This window comes from Peromyscus californicus, unplaced genomic scaffold (assembly GCF_007827085.1).
Source record: "Peromyscus californicus insignis strain IS unplaced genomic scaffold, ASM782708v3 Scaffold_20__1_contigs__length_68692818, whole genome shotgun sequence".
NCBI classification, from domain to species: Eukaryota; Metazoa; Chordata; class Mammalia; order Rodentia; family Cricetidae; genus Peromyscus; species Peromyscus californicus.
Window position 1 is genome coordinate 7,468,606 of NW_026294503.1, and position 18,812 is coordinate 7,487,417.

The 18,812-nt window shown below is 43.6% G+C and overlaps 1 protein-coding gene across 1 annotated transcript in view; it reads right to left on the bottom strand.

Moving 5' to 3' along the window:
* Lrp12 (LDL receptor related protein 12) overlaps window positions 1-12,415 on the bottom strand; it is a 78,243-nt gene extending 65,828 nt beyond the window's left edge. Inside the window, exon 1 of the mRNA XM_052747720.1 lies at window positions 12,194-12,415. Coding sequence (XP_052603680.1) covers window positions 12,194-12,272 — 79 coding nt within the window. The 5' untranslated portion in view covers window positions 12,273-12,415. The remainder of the gene's footprint in view (window positions 1-12,193) is intronic.
* Window positions 12,416-18,812: the final 6,397 nt, after the last annotated feature.

Consider the following 18,812-nt stretch of genomic DNA (forward strand, 5'->3'; position numbering starts at 1 on the left):
GTGTGCGGATGCACGCCTGTATGCAGGTGCAGAGCTAGAGGAAGACATTGGGTGTCCTGCTCTACCAGCATCTTCCTTCTGGGAGACAGGGTCTCTCCCTGAACCCTGAGTTAGGCCAGTGGCTAGTAAGCCCAACAATCCTGTCTGCTTCCCAACAATACTGTGCTTGCGGGCTCATGCACAGTCATTCCTAACTTTTTACATGAGTGCTGGGGATTTGAACTCAGGTTCTCATGTTTGCTGAGCCACTTTTCCAGACTAATACTATCATTTTCAATAGCTGCCCTCAAATGAAATAGTAAAAAAAAAAAATCTGTATCTATAATAAAATCTAAAAAATACCAACAAAAGAAATTCATGACTTAAATAAATGGAAAGATTCCATGTTCATGGAGTAGAAATTAAGACAGTGAAGATGGCAATTTTTTTCCCAGAAAGGTCTAGAAGTTTAACCCTATATGATTAAAAAAAAAATCTCATTAGGTTATTTCCCAGACAAAGATGAGCTAACTCCTCAACACGCATGGAAGGGAATGGGGATCAGAATATCAGAAAATTTTGATGGAGAATAAAAGTAAAGGATTATACTATCCCACTTATGATTAATCATAAAGCCACAGCAATCAAGTCAGTGTGACAGGAAGAGATCACACAGGACAGTGAAACTGAATGGAGAATCCAGAACTGATCCAGCAATGTGGTGACTTAACCTGCTAGAAGAGCAACTCAAATGGAAAAGGGCAATATTTTCAACAAATGATGGCGAAACCATTGGCCAGACCAAAACTTCACTCATAAAATGATAAATCAAAACGGATCACAATGTGCAACGAAAAGGTTTTCTAAAAAGAGATCTCTAGTTGGGTAAAGCCAATTATAACCAAAGCTAATTCATAAAATAAAATATTGATAAGCTCAACATCATCAGATGTAAAACTTTTGCTTTGTCAACTACACTTTCTAGAAGACAAGCTGTACATGCAGGAGGAAAATAACATAGACCCCTAAAAATTCAACAGTGAAATCAAAAAAATTGAAAATGAATGAACTGACTACTTTATTCAAGATAGCAAACAAGCCTGCCGAAAGATGATCAACACCATTAGTCACTTAAAGATGCAAAATGAAACAGGAGTGACTGCTACGGAAGCTTCAGAGTGACAAAAATAGATAATGAGACCAAGACCTGGTGAAGTCCCACAGCAATGCAGTCGTCACACACAGCTGGTCAAAGCAAGCTGTTAGGCACTGTGGAAGACAGCTTGGTGCGTCCTCCGAGATTTGAACACATGTATGAAACGTAAGACACAGGAACCCCACCCAAAAATATTCAATCTAGAGAAAATAAACCTATACGTAAAACCTATGCATGAATGTTTAGTATTACAACAGATTTAGAACAGCCCAAACTGGAAGCAACTTCAGTGAACTGATGATAAAAGCTCAGGTACATCCACATGATGACATACTGCTTAACAATACAAAGGGACAAACTTTTGATAAATGTGACAATGCGATGACTCTCAAAGTTATGCTAATTAAAGGAACTAGTCTCAAATGGTTATGTACAATTCCATTTATATGACATTCTCTCAGACACATAACTATGGTGATGAGCACATCAGTGCTTATCAGGGGTCAGTACATGTGGGCAGCAGGCACAACCATCAGGGTCTAGCAGAAGGAAGAAGTCCAAAGTGATGCAACTGTTCTGTGTCCAGAATTCGATACCAACTATACAAATCTGCACACATGTTAACATTCACAAAACCTTACAACAGAGAAAACAAGGTCAGTTTTCTCCACAATGTTAAAGGTTAAGAAGTAACCCTCTAAGAAGTGAGAACGCAAGGAAATCAGTATACCATAAAACCAAACCAAGAGCTGAAGAACAATTAAAATGGAGACACGTGTGTGCTAAGTCTATTCAAGAAAACAATGACACGGCGAAGAGACAGGTGGGACTTAAGAATGACAAGGGAGGCCGGGCAGTGGTGGCGCACGCCTTTAATCCCAGCACTCGGGAGGCAGAGCCAGGCGGATCTCTGTGAGTTCGAGGCCAGCCTGGGCTACCAAGTGAGTCCCAGGAAAGGCGCAAAGCTGCACAGAGAAACCCTGTCTCGAAAAACCAAAAAAAAAAAAAAAGAATGACAAGGGCGATAATCACAAATGCAGAAAATGTTTTAAGAGATATTATTTTTAGCTTTAAAGCAAGATAAACGTATAGATGAAATGACTATATCCTAGGAAAATATAAATTAGCAAATCTGACCTAAGGAAGAAATTGGAAACAAACTAACCAAGGGGTTATCCCTCCAAGGGCATCATGCATGCTTACTATACCCCTAGGAATGCTAAGAAACCTTTAGGAAGTGCAATGGCTGATATTAAAACTAACTCCCTACTTGGATCAGATTTTTGTGTGTTTGGTTTCTGACAGGGTGTCAGGCTGGCCTTGAACTCCTTGCTCTCCCTGCTTCTGTGCCACCACATTTGGCTAGACTAGAGACTAAAAATAAAATAGTAGAGTAAAACCATGGACACGTCCTGTATTCCAATTTTAAGTCTCTCTAGCATATCCACACATACGCACAGCAGGCCGACCACAGTCCATGATGTGTCACATTTATAATAAATCACAAGAGTTTAAAGGTTCCTAGCACAAAAAATAATGAGATGGAATGCTAATTACTCAGACTCAGATTTGATCATTACACACGGTCTTTATACATATATAAACGGCATACACACATACGTTTATACATGTATAAACGGCATACACACATACGTATATATGTGTGTGTGTACAGATCTGTGTGTATACATATATATCCGATTTTGATGCTACACTCCATAAATCTGTATAGTGTATGTCAATATAATTAAAAAAATAAAAAAACACTCAGCCACTTACTGTAATTTGGTTGAAAAGTAATGTGGAGTTGAGTTAATTTAATAAGGCAATTTTATATATCCTCATTATGTTCGTCCTGTGGCCTATAACGATAGCCATCTATTTTAGCTGGTACTCATAGAGCAATTGCTATAGCAGTGTTAAGAAGAAAACTGGCTGTTTTGTACCCTAACCTGTTACTCAGTGTCGAGTCTAGAAAACAGGTGCATTGTACCTGAAGGAGACTGAAGAGACTCTCAACCCCGACTTGAGCTCAAGTCACATTTCTTGTTCTGGTAAAACGCCCCCTCCCAGCTCCTGCCAACGGCTTCAGCTCTCATGAGGCCACTCCATTTCCTCCAAGACCAAGTCCGAACAGGAATCTGCTACTTCCTACAGGCTCATCTCTATTGTTGTGTTCAGTGGAATGAAGTTTAATCACAGTCAGAACAACAGCATTCTCTTCAGCCGTTCTTAAGACAAAACCATTCCTTTCTGGACCTATACTGCTCATAAACAAAACTCACTTTCCCAACCTTAAAAGGCAAAACAATTACAACTCAAACACTGGAAAAAACTTCCCTACTGCTCCGTCCACTAAAATCAACAATGGAAAGAATGGATGAGCAGATATGAAAATCAGGCAGGGAGGGGGAAAGGTTAGGTTACAAAAGTGAACTGGAATGAAGGGAGAAAGAAAGCAAAGGGTGGCTGTGGACTCATCGTACAAATGCAAAGTCTAATAAATATTAGTCAATGTACTTCAGCATAAAATGTTATCATTACCATGCTATGGCACTCTCATGAATGTGTAAATACTTCAACATTAGAAATACCATGAATATAATTTGCTTCAGTTATGGGTAAATGAATTCATTTATTCAACAAGTATTGTCTGCTATTATACAAGTATGTTTCACACACAACTAGAGCTTTACCATAATTTGCACAAATGTAAAACAATTCCATTCTTCTCACTGGGTTTTTTGTTGTAGAAAATGTGTTGTTTAACATGTTTTTATTTATCAATGTATAAATGGCAATAACATGTTTCTTACTGCCATTTTAAATAGATTACTATGAACAACATTTTAATTTCTATTTTGGGTTTAAGTAGCTCCAATTTAAAAATATTCTTTGGATTCCCAGACAACTGGCTCCTGAGACTTTTAAGCTGGGAACTGCCACCGTACTGTACTCCACGTTCTACTTGCTTTCCACTGGGGCGGTCAGCATGGGTTGTTTCCGGTCTGGGATGACAACAAATAAAGATAGCGTCAACTCCAGCATGAGCCTTTTGACACACACTGTCAAAAGTTTGTGTCATGTGCTGAGTTTATACCTAGGAGCAAAGCTGCTGGGCCACAGGAACATTATATTCCATTTTAAGAGACACTGACTTTTTCAAGTGGCTAGTGAGCATTTTAGGCATGGTTAGCCGAACTGAAATCAGCCTTAAGTATAAAATTTACACTGTATTTGAAGACTGTATGAAAAACATAATTTAGAGTATCTCATTAATAATTATTTCCTATTGATTTTATGTACAAACAATAATGTTTTAGACATACTGGGTTATTTTGTCTTCTTTTTAAGCATAGCTGCTGTTGAGTATGTGCGTGCGTGCGTGCGTGCGTGCGTGTGTGTGTGTGTGTGTGTGTGTGTGTGTGTGTGTACATACATAAGCTTTATACTGTAGACTTATATAGTTGAGATGTTTATAATAGCTTTTGAGAAGCCAAGAAAGACTCTCAGGGTAGCAGCTTCTAAGGAACGCTGGAAGACAAGCAGGAGGCAGCCTAGTGCAGACAGTGAACATGCAGGAGCTACGCCAGACGGAGGAGACAGAAGAAAGAGTGTGTGCAAAGGCCGGGAGATGAGACACACACAGCATGGAAGGGCTCAGCAGAGGAAGGGCAGGGATGGAGAAGCTGCTATGCTTTCCCCTGACTATTTATGTGTGTGTAGGTATGGATGTGTGCATGTGTGCATGTGTGTTCCACCCTAGCATGTGTGTAGAAGTCAGAGGACAACCGGTGGGGATTGAGTCTCTTCTTCCATCATGTGGTTCTTGGAGATCGAACTCAGGTTGTCAGGCTGGTGGCAAGTGCCTTTCCCAGCTGAGCCACCTCACTGGCCGACTGGTAGATTTTATGCAAGAGTGACATAAACAACCCTGCATGTATTGCAGAAAAGTCGCCTGAGCTCTATGTGTGGCATGACTGAATCCATCCTGGACTAGCTGGCAGCTAGTGTAACAGCGTAAAGAGAATATTACTAATAATAAAGCGACGGGTCTCTACAGATAGAAAGCAGAAGGAGAGTGAGAAGAAATGGAGCACAATCACTAATCCTAGTTTGTCTTTCCTGAGGAGGCCACTTCACACCGACAAGTAATCATGGCACTTTCTGTGTGTGTATACAGCTGTTTTATATTCTACTTGTAAGAAAGGCTTTGGTGTCATGAGAACAAGTGACCAAAACCTTGACGATCTGAATCACACTTCAGAATGCATTAGCTATATGCACTCATTTTGCATGTACCTTCCTCGTATCTGAAAGGGTTAAGTCCCAACTGCTAAACACTCCACTGTCTCACTTCATTCTGATGCTGAAGGGTTGAGACCATTTTTACTTCTCTGAAAACTGAAATTCACTTAAGCAAAGGAGGTATTAAGTTGGACTCCTTCAATCGTGAGAGCGCCAGTCCAAAACAATTTGACTTGTCATACTGAGTCTAGGCAGGGCAGTGCATTATAAAATATTTAAGAAGAAAACTGGAGACCTGTTCTGTCAGACTCATTTATGTTGATGTTCTGCAACCTGCTAAAACTCTATCTTCTAGAAATAAGACAGAGGATCTGGTAAAAAGGTGAGAGGTCACTTTATTCTTCTCGATTTCTTCTGAAATCTATCAATCTACTAATATAGTCTTCACTTTTCCAATGACATAAAACAATTTTTATTGATCTCTTACTTTTTAAATTTGGGCAAAATGATACTTAAAATCTAGCTTCCGTACTACCCTTGGATTCTTGCCCGAAACACTCCTAAGACCGAGAAAGTTATGTTCTATACTCAGTGGGGAAAAAGGAGCTTGAGAGCTGAGTTTTCCATGAGACCCTTAATTTTCTCCTGCAGTCCATCTCCCCAGATGTTCCTGTCATTGTAGAAACTCATCACAGTACCCCCCTGGTGGGTAGTTGGACGGCATCACTCTTCACACTGAATGGCCTTACTACTGTCTTTTCTAGATGGAGTAACAGACATTTTCCGAGGGTCCAGACTGTTAGACTGAATGGGAGGAACGGAAATCACCCTCAGTGCATCTTTCTCCTCTTCGTTCTCAACTCGTGATTCATGTTACACAACTTCAAGAAACATATAGTAACAATCAGCTGCAATTACATCTTCCCACCCCAAACCTATGTACCCAAGTACAAACGCACCCAACTTCCCTCTCCTCCCTTCCCTCTCTCAGGGAAGAAAGAAGAAATACCCCTGTTTATTTATCATCAAGACAACACCCATCTACCTCAGTTACCACCAGCTTGTTCCAACCACCTGTGTCTCCCACCAGGCTTGGAGCCAAAGTTGCCCTGACCACTCTGCCTACTTCAAACGTTCTGGACTGTGTAGCAAAAGCCATTACTTCAAATAAAAACTGTATCACGTTAAACCTTTCCAAGTTAACTTTAAAAATAAAACTCAACCTTTGCATGGTCTTCAAAGCTCTCAGTCCCTATTGATCACCCTCGTCTCCCCCACCTCCCCTGCCATAGACCACTCTGCTCTAGCTAAAGCAAGGGGATCCCTACATCTGCCACACTCCAGTTCTTCCACACCAGGCTTTGCTGATTCTAGGCCCTTCATATATTGCTCCCACATACAAGGCTTTCTGACTATGACTCTCATAGTTCCCTAACATTTACGTCTTTTAAATGTCCCCTATAAAAGACATCCATCCCTAATCACGCCATCATTTATTATCGCCAAGCTTGTTAGTTTCTGCCAGAGAACTTGCAACAATTCACTGACTAGAGTGTGAGCACCATGAGGGCAGAAGCTATGTCCAATAGGTAGCATCTAAGGGTACCAGAGAGAAGCAGTCAACAAAAGTGAGTACTGACTACTTTCTAGTGATATGATCTCAAGTCAATTCCCAGAACTTCAATTTTCTCTTTTATTAAAAAACAGGTGAGACTGACTGAAACGATCCATGAATTATGTCCAAGAACAGATTCTGTAACAATAACGCTGGAAGCTTACTATAGTAAATGTCAGTCTCCTTCTCTCTCTTCTAAGGGTTAGGTAGTGGGCCCTCACTAAGCTAGTTCAGCATATATATATATATATATATATATATATATATATGTATATATGTATATATGTATATATGTATATATATATACACACACACATATATATATATGATAGGAGTAAGTAGTGTCCATCTATCAACTGCTCTTTAAAAAGGAGGAAGAAGTAGGATTGAGGAGAGGAGAAAAGAGAAGGAACCTTAGACTTCAGAGAGATCAATTCTAGTTCAAGTCTTAAACGTAGAACAACCTTCATTTACTTATAAAAACTTGCAGCAAGAACATATTAATGCTCATTTTACAATTTCAAAGTCAAAGCATTTTCTATTTGCTTAAATGTATACAGATCTCATCTGTACCCATCTCCTGTTTAACTTTCATTCTTTAGTTAATATTGCTGACAATATTTTTTTAAGAAAAACCACCAACTAAGTAATAACAAAATACCTGAGATCAGAAACAGAAATTCCCTTTACTTCTCCATAACTCTTAATTTTTCTATTCTCAAAAAAAAAAAGTCTTAGCACAGGCCTGGCGGCTCCATTTGTACTCAGCAATGAGGAGTCTGGAACAGGTGGATTGCTGTGAGTTTGAGGCCAGCCTGGGCTACAGAGTTAGACCACGGCTGTAAAACATTTAAGGTTTAAAACATCTTCTTCTAACTGCGGCTCGCTTTTCAGCTTACTGTCCCTCTTAGATTTTCTTCAGCGGAGATTATACTTTCTAGGAACCTTCTAGATCATTTACTACACATCATTCCAATCTCTCCCAAGCTCTCCCTGGAATGTAGAAAGCTACTCCCCTAAACATTGTCATTCGGTACAACCACCCAGAATTGTGTGGAATGTGATGCCCATCTTCACAGTCTCCCTAAGACACGGACATCATGTGGATTCTGAACTCAAGGAAGGGTTTATATTAAGCAATTAATTCCGTTTATTCAACATATTTTATGTAATCAAGCTTGACTTTCTCCGAAGTCACTAGTATCAGCTTACACTCTCCCTTCTGTTCCAGGTATTTCTGCCCCTTTTCTAAAGTTAGAGCTTCTAGTCTCTCCTTAACTGGAAAAGTTGTGAGTGCTGCTAAGTGTTCCATGGGAAAAGATTCATCCACTAAATATAAAATAAAGAGGAAGAAGAATAGTATACCCTCCCACAACATCTAGAACAGCAGGTCACAATAAAGACTCTTAGCCATTATCATTAGCTGCCAGTTCAAATATGAATGTCACACAGGTCAGTCAGGATGCGTTTTTACTGCCACTGAATACTTTAGCAGGAAGTTACAAAAGCTGATCACCTGCAACCCTTCGAGGCAATTTAGAAAACCACAGACAAGCAAAGCAAATGTTCTAAATTACATACTAAGGCTTCATCTAGGGCAGTGCTTATGGAATGAAACAGCGGGTCCGGAGAAGAGTCCAGATCAGCAAACCGGGGAAGGTAGGAAAGAGGGAATAACAGACAACATGCCCGGTGTATCACAACCCACGGGCGTCATCTTAAGAACGCGGTTTCTTTCCCCAGATCTATCTAGAAAGCAGTGTAAAATGGACTTAAGGGTCGATCTGAGTGGCAGTCAGCACACACTGGTCTAGGAGACAGACAGAAAAGTAGAGAGCAGTGGTGGGTGCTGTTACTGCCAAACCGGTTTGGGAAATAAGCAAGACTAAGATCTAATGACCGGAAGAGAAAGACTGTCAGAACTTCCACAGTGTGGCAAGGCAGGCATCCCGACAGGAGAAGCTGAGCAGGGCTGCCCTGCCAGTGGGCCCTGGGTAAACCCAGCTAAGCTCTGGGGTTCCATAATGTTCTTACTCCTGCAAACTTCTACAGAGAGCAGCTGTCGACCTTCACTTTCTCCTGCCTAGTCCAAGCTAGTCAGACAGGAGAACAGCTGGAAGGTAATCAGCGCTCCTAGGACAACTACCTCAGAAAACACTAACTGCGGGTTGTCGGACTTCTAAATTCACTGTATATTTTTACACAATTTAAAGGCCAAACAAGACCTTCCTTGGCCTCTAGAAAGATAACCTTCAGCTATAATAGTCATATTTCATAGTTCACCAAAAATAAATAAATAAATAAAAGGTCATGTAAAGAATATAAACACCAAGTAAGGATTTTTAAAGTGATACAAAGTGTTTTAAAGGTTCGTATTTTGGTTAATAGCCAAGAATAACTGAAAAAACCCCACCAAACAAACACACACGTAAACAAAACAGCGTTGGAATTCCCTAAATGTAGGCTCAAAAGCCTTCCTTACCTGGTTTACGTCAAGTTATTCAGAACATTCACTTGTTTTAACAAAACTAATTTATTTATTCATTCCTCTACGTGTGTGTGTGTGTGTGTGTGTGTGTGTGTGTGTGTGTGTGTGTGTACGTGCACACTTGTGGAGGCGAGAGGACAGCTTTGTGAAGCTGGTTCTCTCCTCCCACCTAATGTGGGTTCCAGGGACTGAATTCCAGTCACCAGGCTTTGTAGCAAACACCTTTACCTACTGAGCTAGCTCAATAGTGTGTATGTGGAGGTCGGAGGTCAGAGGACAGCCTCAGGTCTCTCCAGGGTCTGGAGCTTGCCTAGGCTAGGCTGGCTGGCTGGCTAGTTAATGAGTCCCAGGGAACCCATTGGCTGTCTCTGCCTCCCCATGTGCATGACATCCTGCCCAACTTTTCACATGGGTTCTAGGGATGGAATTTACGGAGACATCTTCCAAAATAGTTTTCTAAATACTCAAATGGTTCTCTCAGAGTACATCTACTATACATCACAACTATTACACAGTCCACTTCCCCAAAGTCCACGGTTCCAAGGCGAGGATGTACTTTACTGTCACTACAGTTTGTTTCCATTAATATAAACCCAAATCTGGGTGAAGAAACAGAAACACACACACACACACACACACACACACACACACACACACACACGCACGCACACGCACAGTTGTGTGTACGGAGAATGCCCCTAGCTCCAGAGTGAAGGGTCCCTTTTAGCTCTGCCAATATAGTTCAATATTTTGTCCATCTCACTGCTGCCTCCTATTTTCCTGTTGTTTGAAACTCAAGTGGCTGGAGACATCGACCTTAATCACCAGCTAGTTTTATAAATATGATCCCACGATGCTGGAAGAAAGGGGTTTTGGTCTCTGCCTTCAATTCCCACACCCAAATGATAACCCTTAGTAAAGTACCTACCAAAGGCCACTTTGCGTATTGGTCTAAAAGAATACACCAAGGCCAATACTGCTTTACAGCCTCTTTACCTCTAAAGGCAAAAGATTTTTAGTTCAAATACTAATGGTAAGGGTTTTATTGAAGCCTTTACTTACTTACCGAGTCTGAACAGACATCACATAAATTCAATTCTGATTACAGTTCAGGGCGTACACAACTGGACATTCCTAATCACCCTAGATTAAAGATTCTGCTCACTTTCCTTTCTCCTGGGCCATTATACCAAACCTAGAGCAGGACTATACTCACCTCCAGGCTAGAAGAAACAACATAATAGCTTATTGATCGTTGGTGTAGACCCAAACCCACAAGTCATCAGCCAGGCGGGGATGGAACTAACAATCAAAAGTCATACACTGGGTTTTCTGGTCCCACACAAACACATCACTGACAGTTACTACATCAGATGTGGAGGAACCCATCCTTCTGCCCAGAACAAAATGATACACCACGCAGGTGAGGGAGTAACACATCCTGGATTATACTGAAAAGACTACTATTTCTTGGCTGCCAGTAAATGGCAATTTAAGTTCATTATATTTTTCATGTAATATGAATTATCAGGCTTTGAAAGTTACCATCATATTCAATTCCACAGACAGATGCTTTCAAAAGAGATGCTACCATATGCTGGGGAATTACATGTTGACAGAAACCACCACCATTATACTATTTGAGTCAGTATTTGTGGCAAATGACTTGGACTTTTTATAAGTAAAATTTGTCAAAAAATGGTAGCTTCAAACTGTTTTTTTTCTGGAGAAATCAAAGCAATACTCCAAAATGTTATTAACCGTGTTCTCTGCAATACCCATTCAAGGAGTTACCTAATGAGAACTAAGAATGGTGAGGTCAGACCTGAGCTTGTTCAGGTCTTAAGTGATGAACATTCCCCCTAATTTCTCTTATCTCTAGTTCATACAAAGCACAGTCCTGACACTCCACCAGCCTTCTGGTATCCTTAAAGAAGTATCCCTAACCAGTTCGCCGCCTGGAATAAGGCAAGAGTGATAACAGCTGCAGAGGGCATGGATGAAATGAGAAGTGAACAGGGAGTCAGGGCAGACTCGTACGCCCCAAGAGGGGAAGACTGAGGTGGGGCTGGAAACTATTTTCTGGCCTTCTCCGGCGTGCAGCTCCTGAGAAAACAAGATCCTACATGCCCGGGACCCACAGAGCCCGGGGCACCGTGGTGGAGGGGTGGGAAGAGAGAGAGCGAGGTTCTTTTCCAGGGAGTGAGGACCAAGAGAGATGGGCGCGACGGCGATTTCCCCGAGCAGAGAGAACTTCCTGCCTCGGGAAGGATCTCGGGTGGTGGTGGCAGGACCGTCCCGGAGGCGACCTCCCCTTCGCAGTCTCACGGTCACATCTCTGTGCACCCGGCGGCCGGCGAGCGCTGGAGGAGAGAGCCGCCGCCGGGGCCCTCGCGCCGGGCGGGGAAGTCCGCCCGCCCGCCGCCGTCCTTCTGCAGGGACCCCTGGCCCGGACCGGCGGCCCGCCTCCCTTGCCCCGAGGGGTCGGCGGCGGCGGCGGCGGCGAGCGGACCCGAGCATCCCCGAGAGCAGACAACCCTCCCCGCACACCCCGCGTGGGTCTTTGTCCCGCCGCGGCGGCCGGGGTCCCCTCGGGTCGCCCAGGCAAAGCCCGTCCTGGAGGCCTGGGGCCCGCCCCCACCCCCCCACCCCCGGGGTCGCCCCAGCTTTGTTCGGTCAGCGGGGCGCGGGGGAGGCGGACACTTACCGTACACCCCAGCGAGGAGAAGCAAGAGCCACGCCGACCCCCGCCGCGGAGACTCTTTTGTGCTCCAGCGACGGGCCATACCCACGGCAGATGGAGGGAGCGAGGAGATGGAGGAGGAGGAGGAGGAGGAGGAGGAGCTGGGGCCAGACGCCGCCGCCGCCGCCGAGCCCCTGGCTGCTCCCTGCGCGCTCCGCGGCGGCGGAGGGGGAGGGGCGGGGCCGTCCGCGCGCGCTCCCTCCCTCCCTCCCTCCCTCCCCGCCCGCCCCGCCTCTGCCCGCGAACCCCAAGCGGGCCGGCCTTCCCTGGGGGGGGGGGGGTGCGGGAGAGCAGGGACGCGCTGAGCGCACACGCGCACACACGCACGCGCGCGCGGGCCGGGCGCGAGGCTTTGGACACCGAGGGGGCTGAGCTGAGCGCGCGGCTCGGGGCCCCGCGCCGCGCGAGCCGCCGGTGCCGCCACCCGCCACCCGCCACCCGCCACCCGCCAGACGGAGCGCGAGCCGGCACCCGCGCTCATCCGTGCGCTCGGCAATCCCCTGGCCCCGCCTGCCTTGGTTCCCGCCCCGCGCTCGGCTGGACTCGGCCGAGCTCGCGCCGATTCTCCTCCCTGTCCCCCCGCCCACCCCGCGCGCCGGGAGCCCGGGCCGCGAGGCAGCGCCAATCGATGTGCGAGCGCGCGAACTCCGGCCGCTGGAGTCCCCCCCACCCGGGCTCCCGAGCCCGGGGTGAGTGGGGGTGGAGGGGGGGGGGGGGGTGCTCTGATGCAGCTCCGCAGTCCCAGATCTTGGTGTTGGGGCCCAACCGGGAGATCCTCGAGGCTGATGGTGGCCACCCGTGAAGGGAGAGTGGGTGGTCGGAGGCTGGGAACTTGGAAGTTCCTTACTGTGACCCCCCGACCCCGCAAGCTCCCCTTGGAATCTGCCCTGGGACAGCGGAGGGGGGGAGGGGTCACGGGTCCGCGTGGACCGCCGGATCCTGTGCTAGAGGCTCTGGGTGTGCATCCCGCCCGGCTGCAGGGTCCTGCACTTCTAATCTGGCGGGGAAGCCGCGGGGGCCCTTTCGACACCAGTGTGGTGGGGTGGCCGCTGGACAGGTATGCCTGGCTGGAGTGGACCTGGGGTCGGGAAGTAGAAAGAGGGGTATCCCAGACTTCTCCCAAGCCTCTTCTCACCTCCTAACAAGTATGACCCGTGGCGTTTCTGTCTATAGCGATACTGGCCCACCAGCCCTTTCGCCTTTTAACGTGTCTGCATGGTCTTATCTGCTAACCCTGCCCTTTACAGGCACTGTCCGCTATTCGCTTGAAGACCTGCAATGCCCTATACTGTTGGCACAGGCTATATATTTTTGATCCCTGACAACCTTGTGAGATAAATATTATCTACGTTTTAGACAAGTTAATGAGACTTGAAGAAGTTAAATTATCCCGAACGAGGTATCAAGTAAATCGCCAAAAAACTTTTTGTTCTCCATTCCAGAGTCAAGACACTTCCACAGTAACAGGAAACTCAAGTAAAATGTTTGGTGCCTGTTGGTTATTGTTAAATTTTAATATATGCTTTGGGGGAGTACACTAGGCTTTTTCCTGAATCTCTTGCTGACTTGACCCTTTAATAACCCCCCAAAATTGTATTACAGAAGATAAAAGCTCTATTGATAAAAACTCTATTACGAATCTTTTACAAAATGGCAACACAAGAGTCCTGAACTCTGGAGATTTTGTTCCACTGTCTTTGTTAAGATTGCAGCAGTTTTGGTGCTCTTGATTCTGCAATCTGCAGAGATCATTCCTTGTTTTATGATCCTACACTCTGATGGCTTGTTTTCTCGGAGTTCTTTCTGTTAATTGAGTTGCCACAGCAGCTGTGTTTGGGTCAGGCCACAGGCAAAGAGAAAAGAGTAGACTGGATTGGGTCCATTTCCCACCCCATCACTTTTAGTACCACTCGAGGAACGAGGAACTCTGTCTCAAGAGAAGGCACGTGGTGCCCACATAGGACCCCGACTATCTTTTCATCTGCACCCCTCCACCTCCATTTGCTCATCTACTGAGCTGTCTCTTGTCAAATGATCAAGCTTTTTGTTATCCAAACCCCTTTAACGTTCTTAAATTTTAATGAGGACTCCAAAAAGCTTCTACTTAGAAATTAAAACAAAAGTTTTAACTATCTTTAATTCTTTTAAAATAAAACATACAAGTCTATATTAGCATCCTCAAAGCAAATAGAAAGTGTCGTCATGTCTATTTTGCAGACCTCCTTTGTGCCTGGCTGGAAACATCTGGATTCTCATATCTGCTTTTGCAGCCATACTGTTGCTTTGGTTGAAGTATATTAAGAAAGTCAGACAGAGATCTACATATTGGCAAAGAAAGGATCTCATACATTTCCTTGAAATACTCTCAAGGGCACCTCCCACCAAATACAGGCTGTACATCTCCAATCTGAAAATCTGGAGTGACCCAAAGCAATGAGCAATGAAACTCAAAAACAAACAAACAAACAAAAAGCAAACATGTGACAACAAAACTCCCAAGAATGGAGGTCCCAAACATTTCAGATAAAAGAACACACTACTTATGAAACTTTAAAAACTATCACTCTAGCTGTCTATCTTAGAGGATTCAAAGAAAAGGACCTGTAAGGAAGGATAGGTTTGAGGGAACATTTTCCTTATACAAAATAATTCTGGTAGAATCTCCGGAATCTCCGGTGTTGTTAAGCAACATGTAGAGTAGGCACTTTATCAGGCACAGGGCAGGATAAACACCCTTTATGTTGCCTAGCCTGCCTTCTTAGCTCTCTAGGTTATATTGTTCATATGAAGAAGCACTTTGAAATCCATTAAAACTTTGGCTATGAAGAGGTTTGTTTTGGTAACCATTCCATTGAGTGGAGTACTTATTATGCTTGGACTGTTCAGATTTGCATCCTATAAAGCATAAATCATGCCCCAAAGAAACATCTTCTTCTTCTGGGTCCTTATATCCATAAATAGGCTTCAAGTGATCTGTTATGCCTTCTGAGATTGTTTGAAGCTTTTGTGTTCATGTACTTTTCATAGGGAGATTATTTCCATGGAGTCTTTAAGAACTCTGCCAACCATTAAAAGTTTAGAAAATGTTATTAAAGCAATTCTGAGTTGCTTCTTAATGCTTTCCCAACTGAGTCTCATACTTCTCAAGAACAAATAATGAGTGGAGATGTATGTGGACTTCTTTTGCCCTGAGTGTATTTTGGAAAGGACCACAAAATTCTACAATTTATGGGAATATGCCCTTAAATAATCAAAATCCTTTAATTTAAAAGATCCTCTTCTCCTTTGTTTATCATCATAATATGGTTTAATTTTTACTTTGGTCATGAATAAAATTCATTGTAAACTGAATTGATTTGGTGTTCTATTTGGTGGCATTTGAGGATCTCTTCAAGACTGAGGTTCCTCTGCGAATTTAAATGTAGGACTCTGAGCATCATCTTTCTTAGAAAAAACATTGACGATAGTGGATTTCTTCTTGGCACACTTCCAAACAAAGACGAATCATCTCTCCTTCACTGGATTATTATTTTCCAAAAGAAAAACGAACTTGGATAATACATATAAAGACAAGGAAACTACTAAAGGTGGTAATTAAATACATGAGAACTCATCCTAAGAAAATTGTTTTTGTTGGAGTTGAATAATACAGGGTTGCAAATGAGAGCTGTCAATCTAGGCAATTTGAATACTAGTTCCCCAGTACATTTATCGAGGCTATTTACTACGCCCATGTAGCTAAAGTTCTCCTGTGTCCCACCTGGTCCTCAGCCACTCAGACCCAACTAAACACACAGAGACTTATATTAATTAAAACTGCTTGGCCATTAGCTCAGGCCTACCACTGACTAGCTCCTACACTTAAACTCAGCCCATTTCTGTTAATCTATATGTTGCCACATGTTCCGTGGATTTACCTGTGTGCCATTACATGCTGCTCCCTGGACGGACTGCTGGCATCTCCTCAGCTCTGCCTTTCTCCTTCCTCCTCTCTAGTTAGAATGTCCCACCTAACCCTATTCTGCCTCACCATTGGTCAAACAGATTTATGTATTAACCAATCGGAGCAACATTTTCACAGCATACAAAAAGACACTCCCATCATGCCTGGTGTCTAACAGCCTACCATTGTACCTACTAGTCAAAGCATAATACTGGTTCTACATCACATAGTCCAAATCTTTGCACATCTAGTTTTGTCTTCACAACTTCAACTTCTTGATGGTCAAGCCAGACCGTTGCATCTACACAAACTTGTAATAGCAACAACATTTTTTTTTTCTGTTGTAGACATTTTAAACCATTGCCTCAATCAAGGAAAATAAGTTATACACACTATTAGGAACACCCTCAGGCTTTTGTTGTTGAACTGCAAGTTTCTAAACACATGTCTTTGTCTTCAAATTTAAATTCTTCTCATGACTGATTGAGGATATGATCTGGAAATTCTTGTTGGATGGGAGCTCATCCCAAGTCCCCATGAGCCCATTAGCAGTGAACCTGGAAACTATGATGTCAAATGAATGATTCTTTATGGGGACATATTGCTAATTTCAGGCACATATAACTTATTTGTATTCTGCCCAAATCAAATAGAATTCGAGGTTACCAGTGTATTTAACCAATGTGGTATGCTGTAGCAGATAAAAGCAGAGATCTGAAGAGTTTTACAAGGCTGATTTGATCTAGGTGGTTAGCCTTGATAAAACCCTAAAGTCTTGTATTTTATATTCTCCCTGTTAAATGGAAGTGAAATGTGAATTCTTTGATTACATGCCATCAGTGAAATAATACTATTTCATGTGTGGGTGTGGGGGTGGGTGGGTGGGTGGGTGCACGTGAGTGAGCATTTGTGTCATGGTTTTCATTTAATCTTCAAACAATTCTCTGATGTCAATACTATTCTTATCCTCCGTGTTCAAATGAACAAACAGGCAGAAAGGTTCTGTAGTTTGTTGGGATCACACAGATGGTAAATGGTGGGCATTTAAACTCAGCCGCTGGAGTCTGCACATGCCATCAGCCTAACTCGTTGTATGGAAAGCCGGGCACTTAGGCAGTAAATGACAGCTACTGTTATTTAACATAGAAATGATATGATCAGATCAGTCCTTATTCTCTAATATGCGATTTAAAATAAAAGCTCTACGATTATTTTTCTACCCTTTGTTTCACCTAAGTGAACAACGTTACCTTGTGTTCAGTTTAAGTTAGATAGACATCTGCCTTTTTAGATTTATTGTGAAAAAGAAGAGTCACTTTTTAAAACTTTTTTATTTCCTCCCATTTTGGAAAGCAGCAAAAATCAATCAGATGAAGCATCCATCTGGCTTTTTTGCTGCTTGTGCTAATTTCTTCCTGGTGACCTTGGAGTCATTTATAGCTCCCTTTGAAGATCAGAGAAACCTAGGTTGCTTATTGCCCTAATCTTCAGGAAAAAAAAATCTATGATGGATATTTCTGATCTCAAAAGAATACATCAACTCATATGAAACTGCTCAGTTATGAGGCCATGAAAACAGAGGTCATTTTCTACTGAAGAATAGATTACTCCGGCTTCATCATGAAAAGAATATTCTCCTTGGAAATGCCCAGGCGGGTTTGCATTTTGAATATACACCAGCTGTGATGGAAAGGAACAGCCTAAGCCTTTGGATTCCCGTAGTCTGCCGGCCTTGCTCACACAGCAGGGAATGGGAAGAAATTGTATCACAAGTATTTCAGCATAAAAATTTCATTCTTATATTCAGTGAAATGGATTAAGTAACTGAAAAAGAATGTTAAGCACTTTGGAGCATTAGTTCCAATGACTCTAGCCACCAGGGCACTTCAATCTAGTCACCCTACATCCTGCCCTGTGTTATTACTAGCCCTGCTGAAGTCCAAACACTCCTGACATGGTAACTCCAATTTATAGACTCATAAACACAAAACTGCATAAAATACATTTTCCCTTGAAATGCATGGTTTACGGCAATCAGTGGTAATTAGTAGGAAGACACCACAGAGGCTTCATCAGCTGACATGTGACTGGGAGAAAAGGACAGCTGCTTTGGCAGTCTTCTGGGATTTGAGTCCCACCAGCTCTGACTTCTGTTCTCTCGGGCCAGACCTCAGGGAATGAGGGAGGCTCATGGACACGTTCGCCATTCTTCATAGCCTCACACAGGCAAAGAACTGGGCTGCCCACCATGTAGACGCTTCTCCAGTCCTGTCTACTTTTCCCATTCAGTGTGTCTAAGTTAAGTTTCTTAATGCTGTGAGGAGACACCATGACCACGACAACTCTTAATAGGGATGGCTCGCTTGAAGTTTCAGAGGTTCAATCCATTATCATCATGACGGGGAGTATGGTGGTATGCTGGCCAATGTGGTAATGGAGCTGAGAGTGCTACATCTTGCAGGCAATAAGAAGTCAATTGACTCACTGGGTGATATTTCAAGCACAGGAAACCCCAAAGTCCACCCCACTTCCTCCAACAAGGCCATACCCACTCCTAGTGCCACTCCTTAAACGGTCATGGGGGCCAGGTACATTCAAACCACCACATTCCATTCCCTGCCCCCCATAAGATTGTAACAA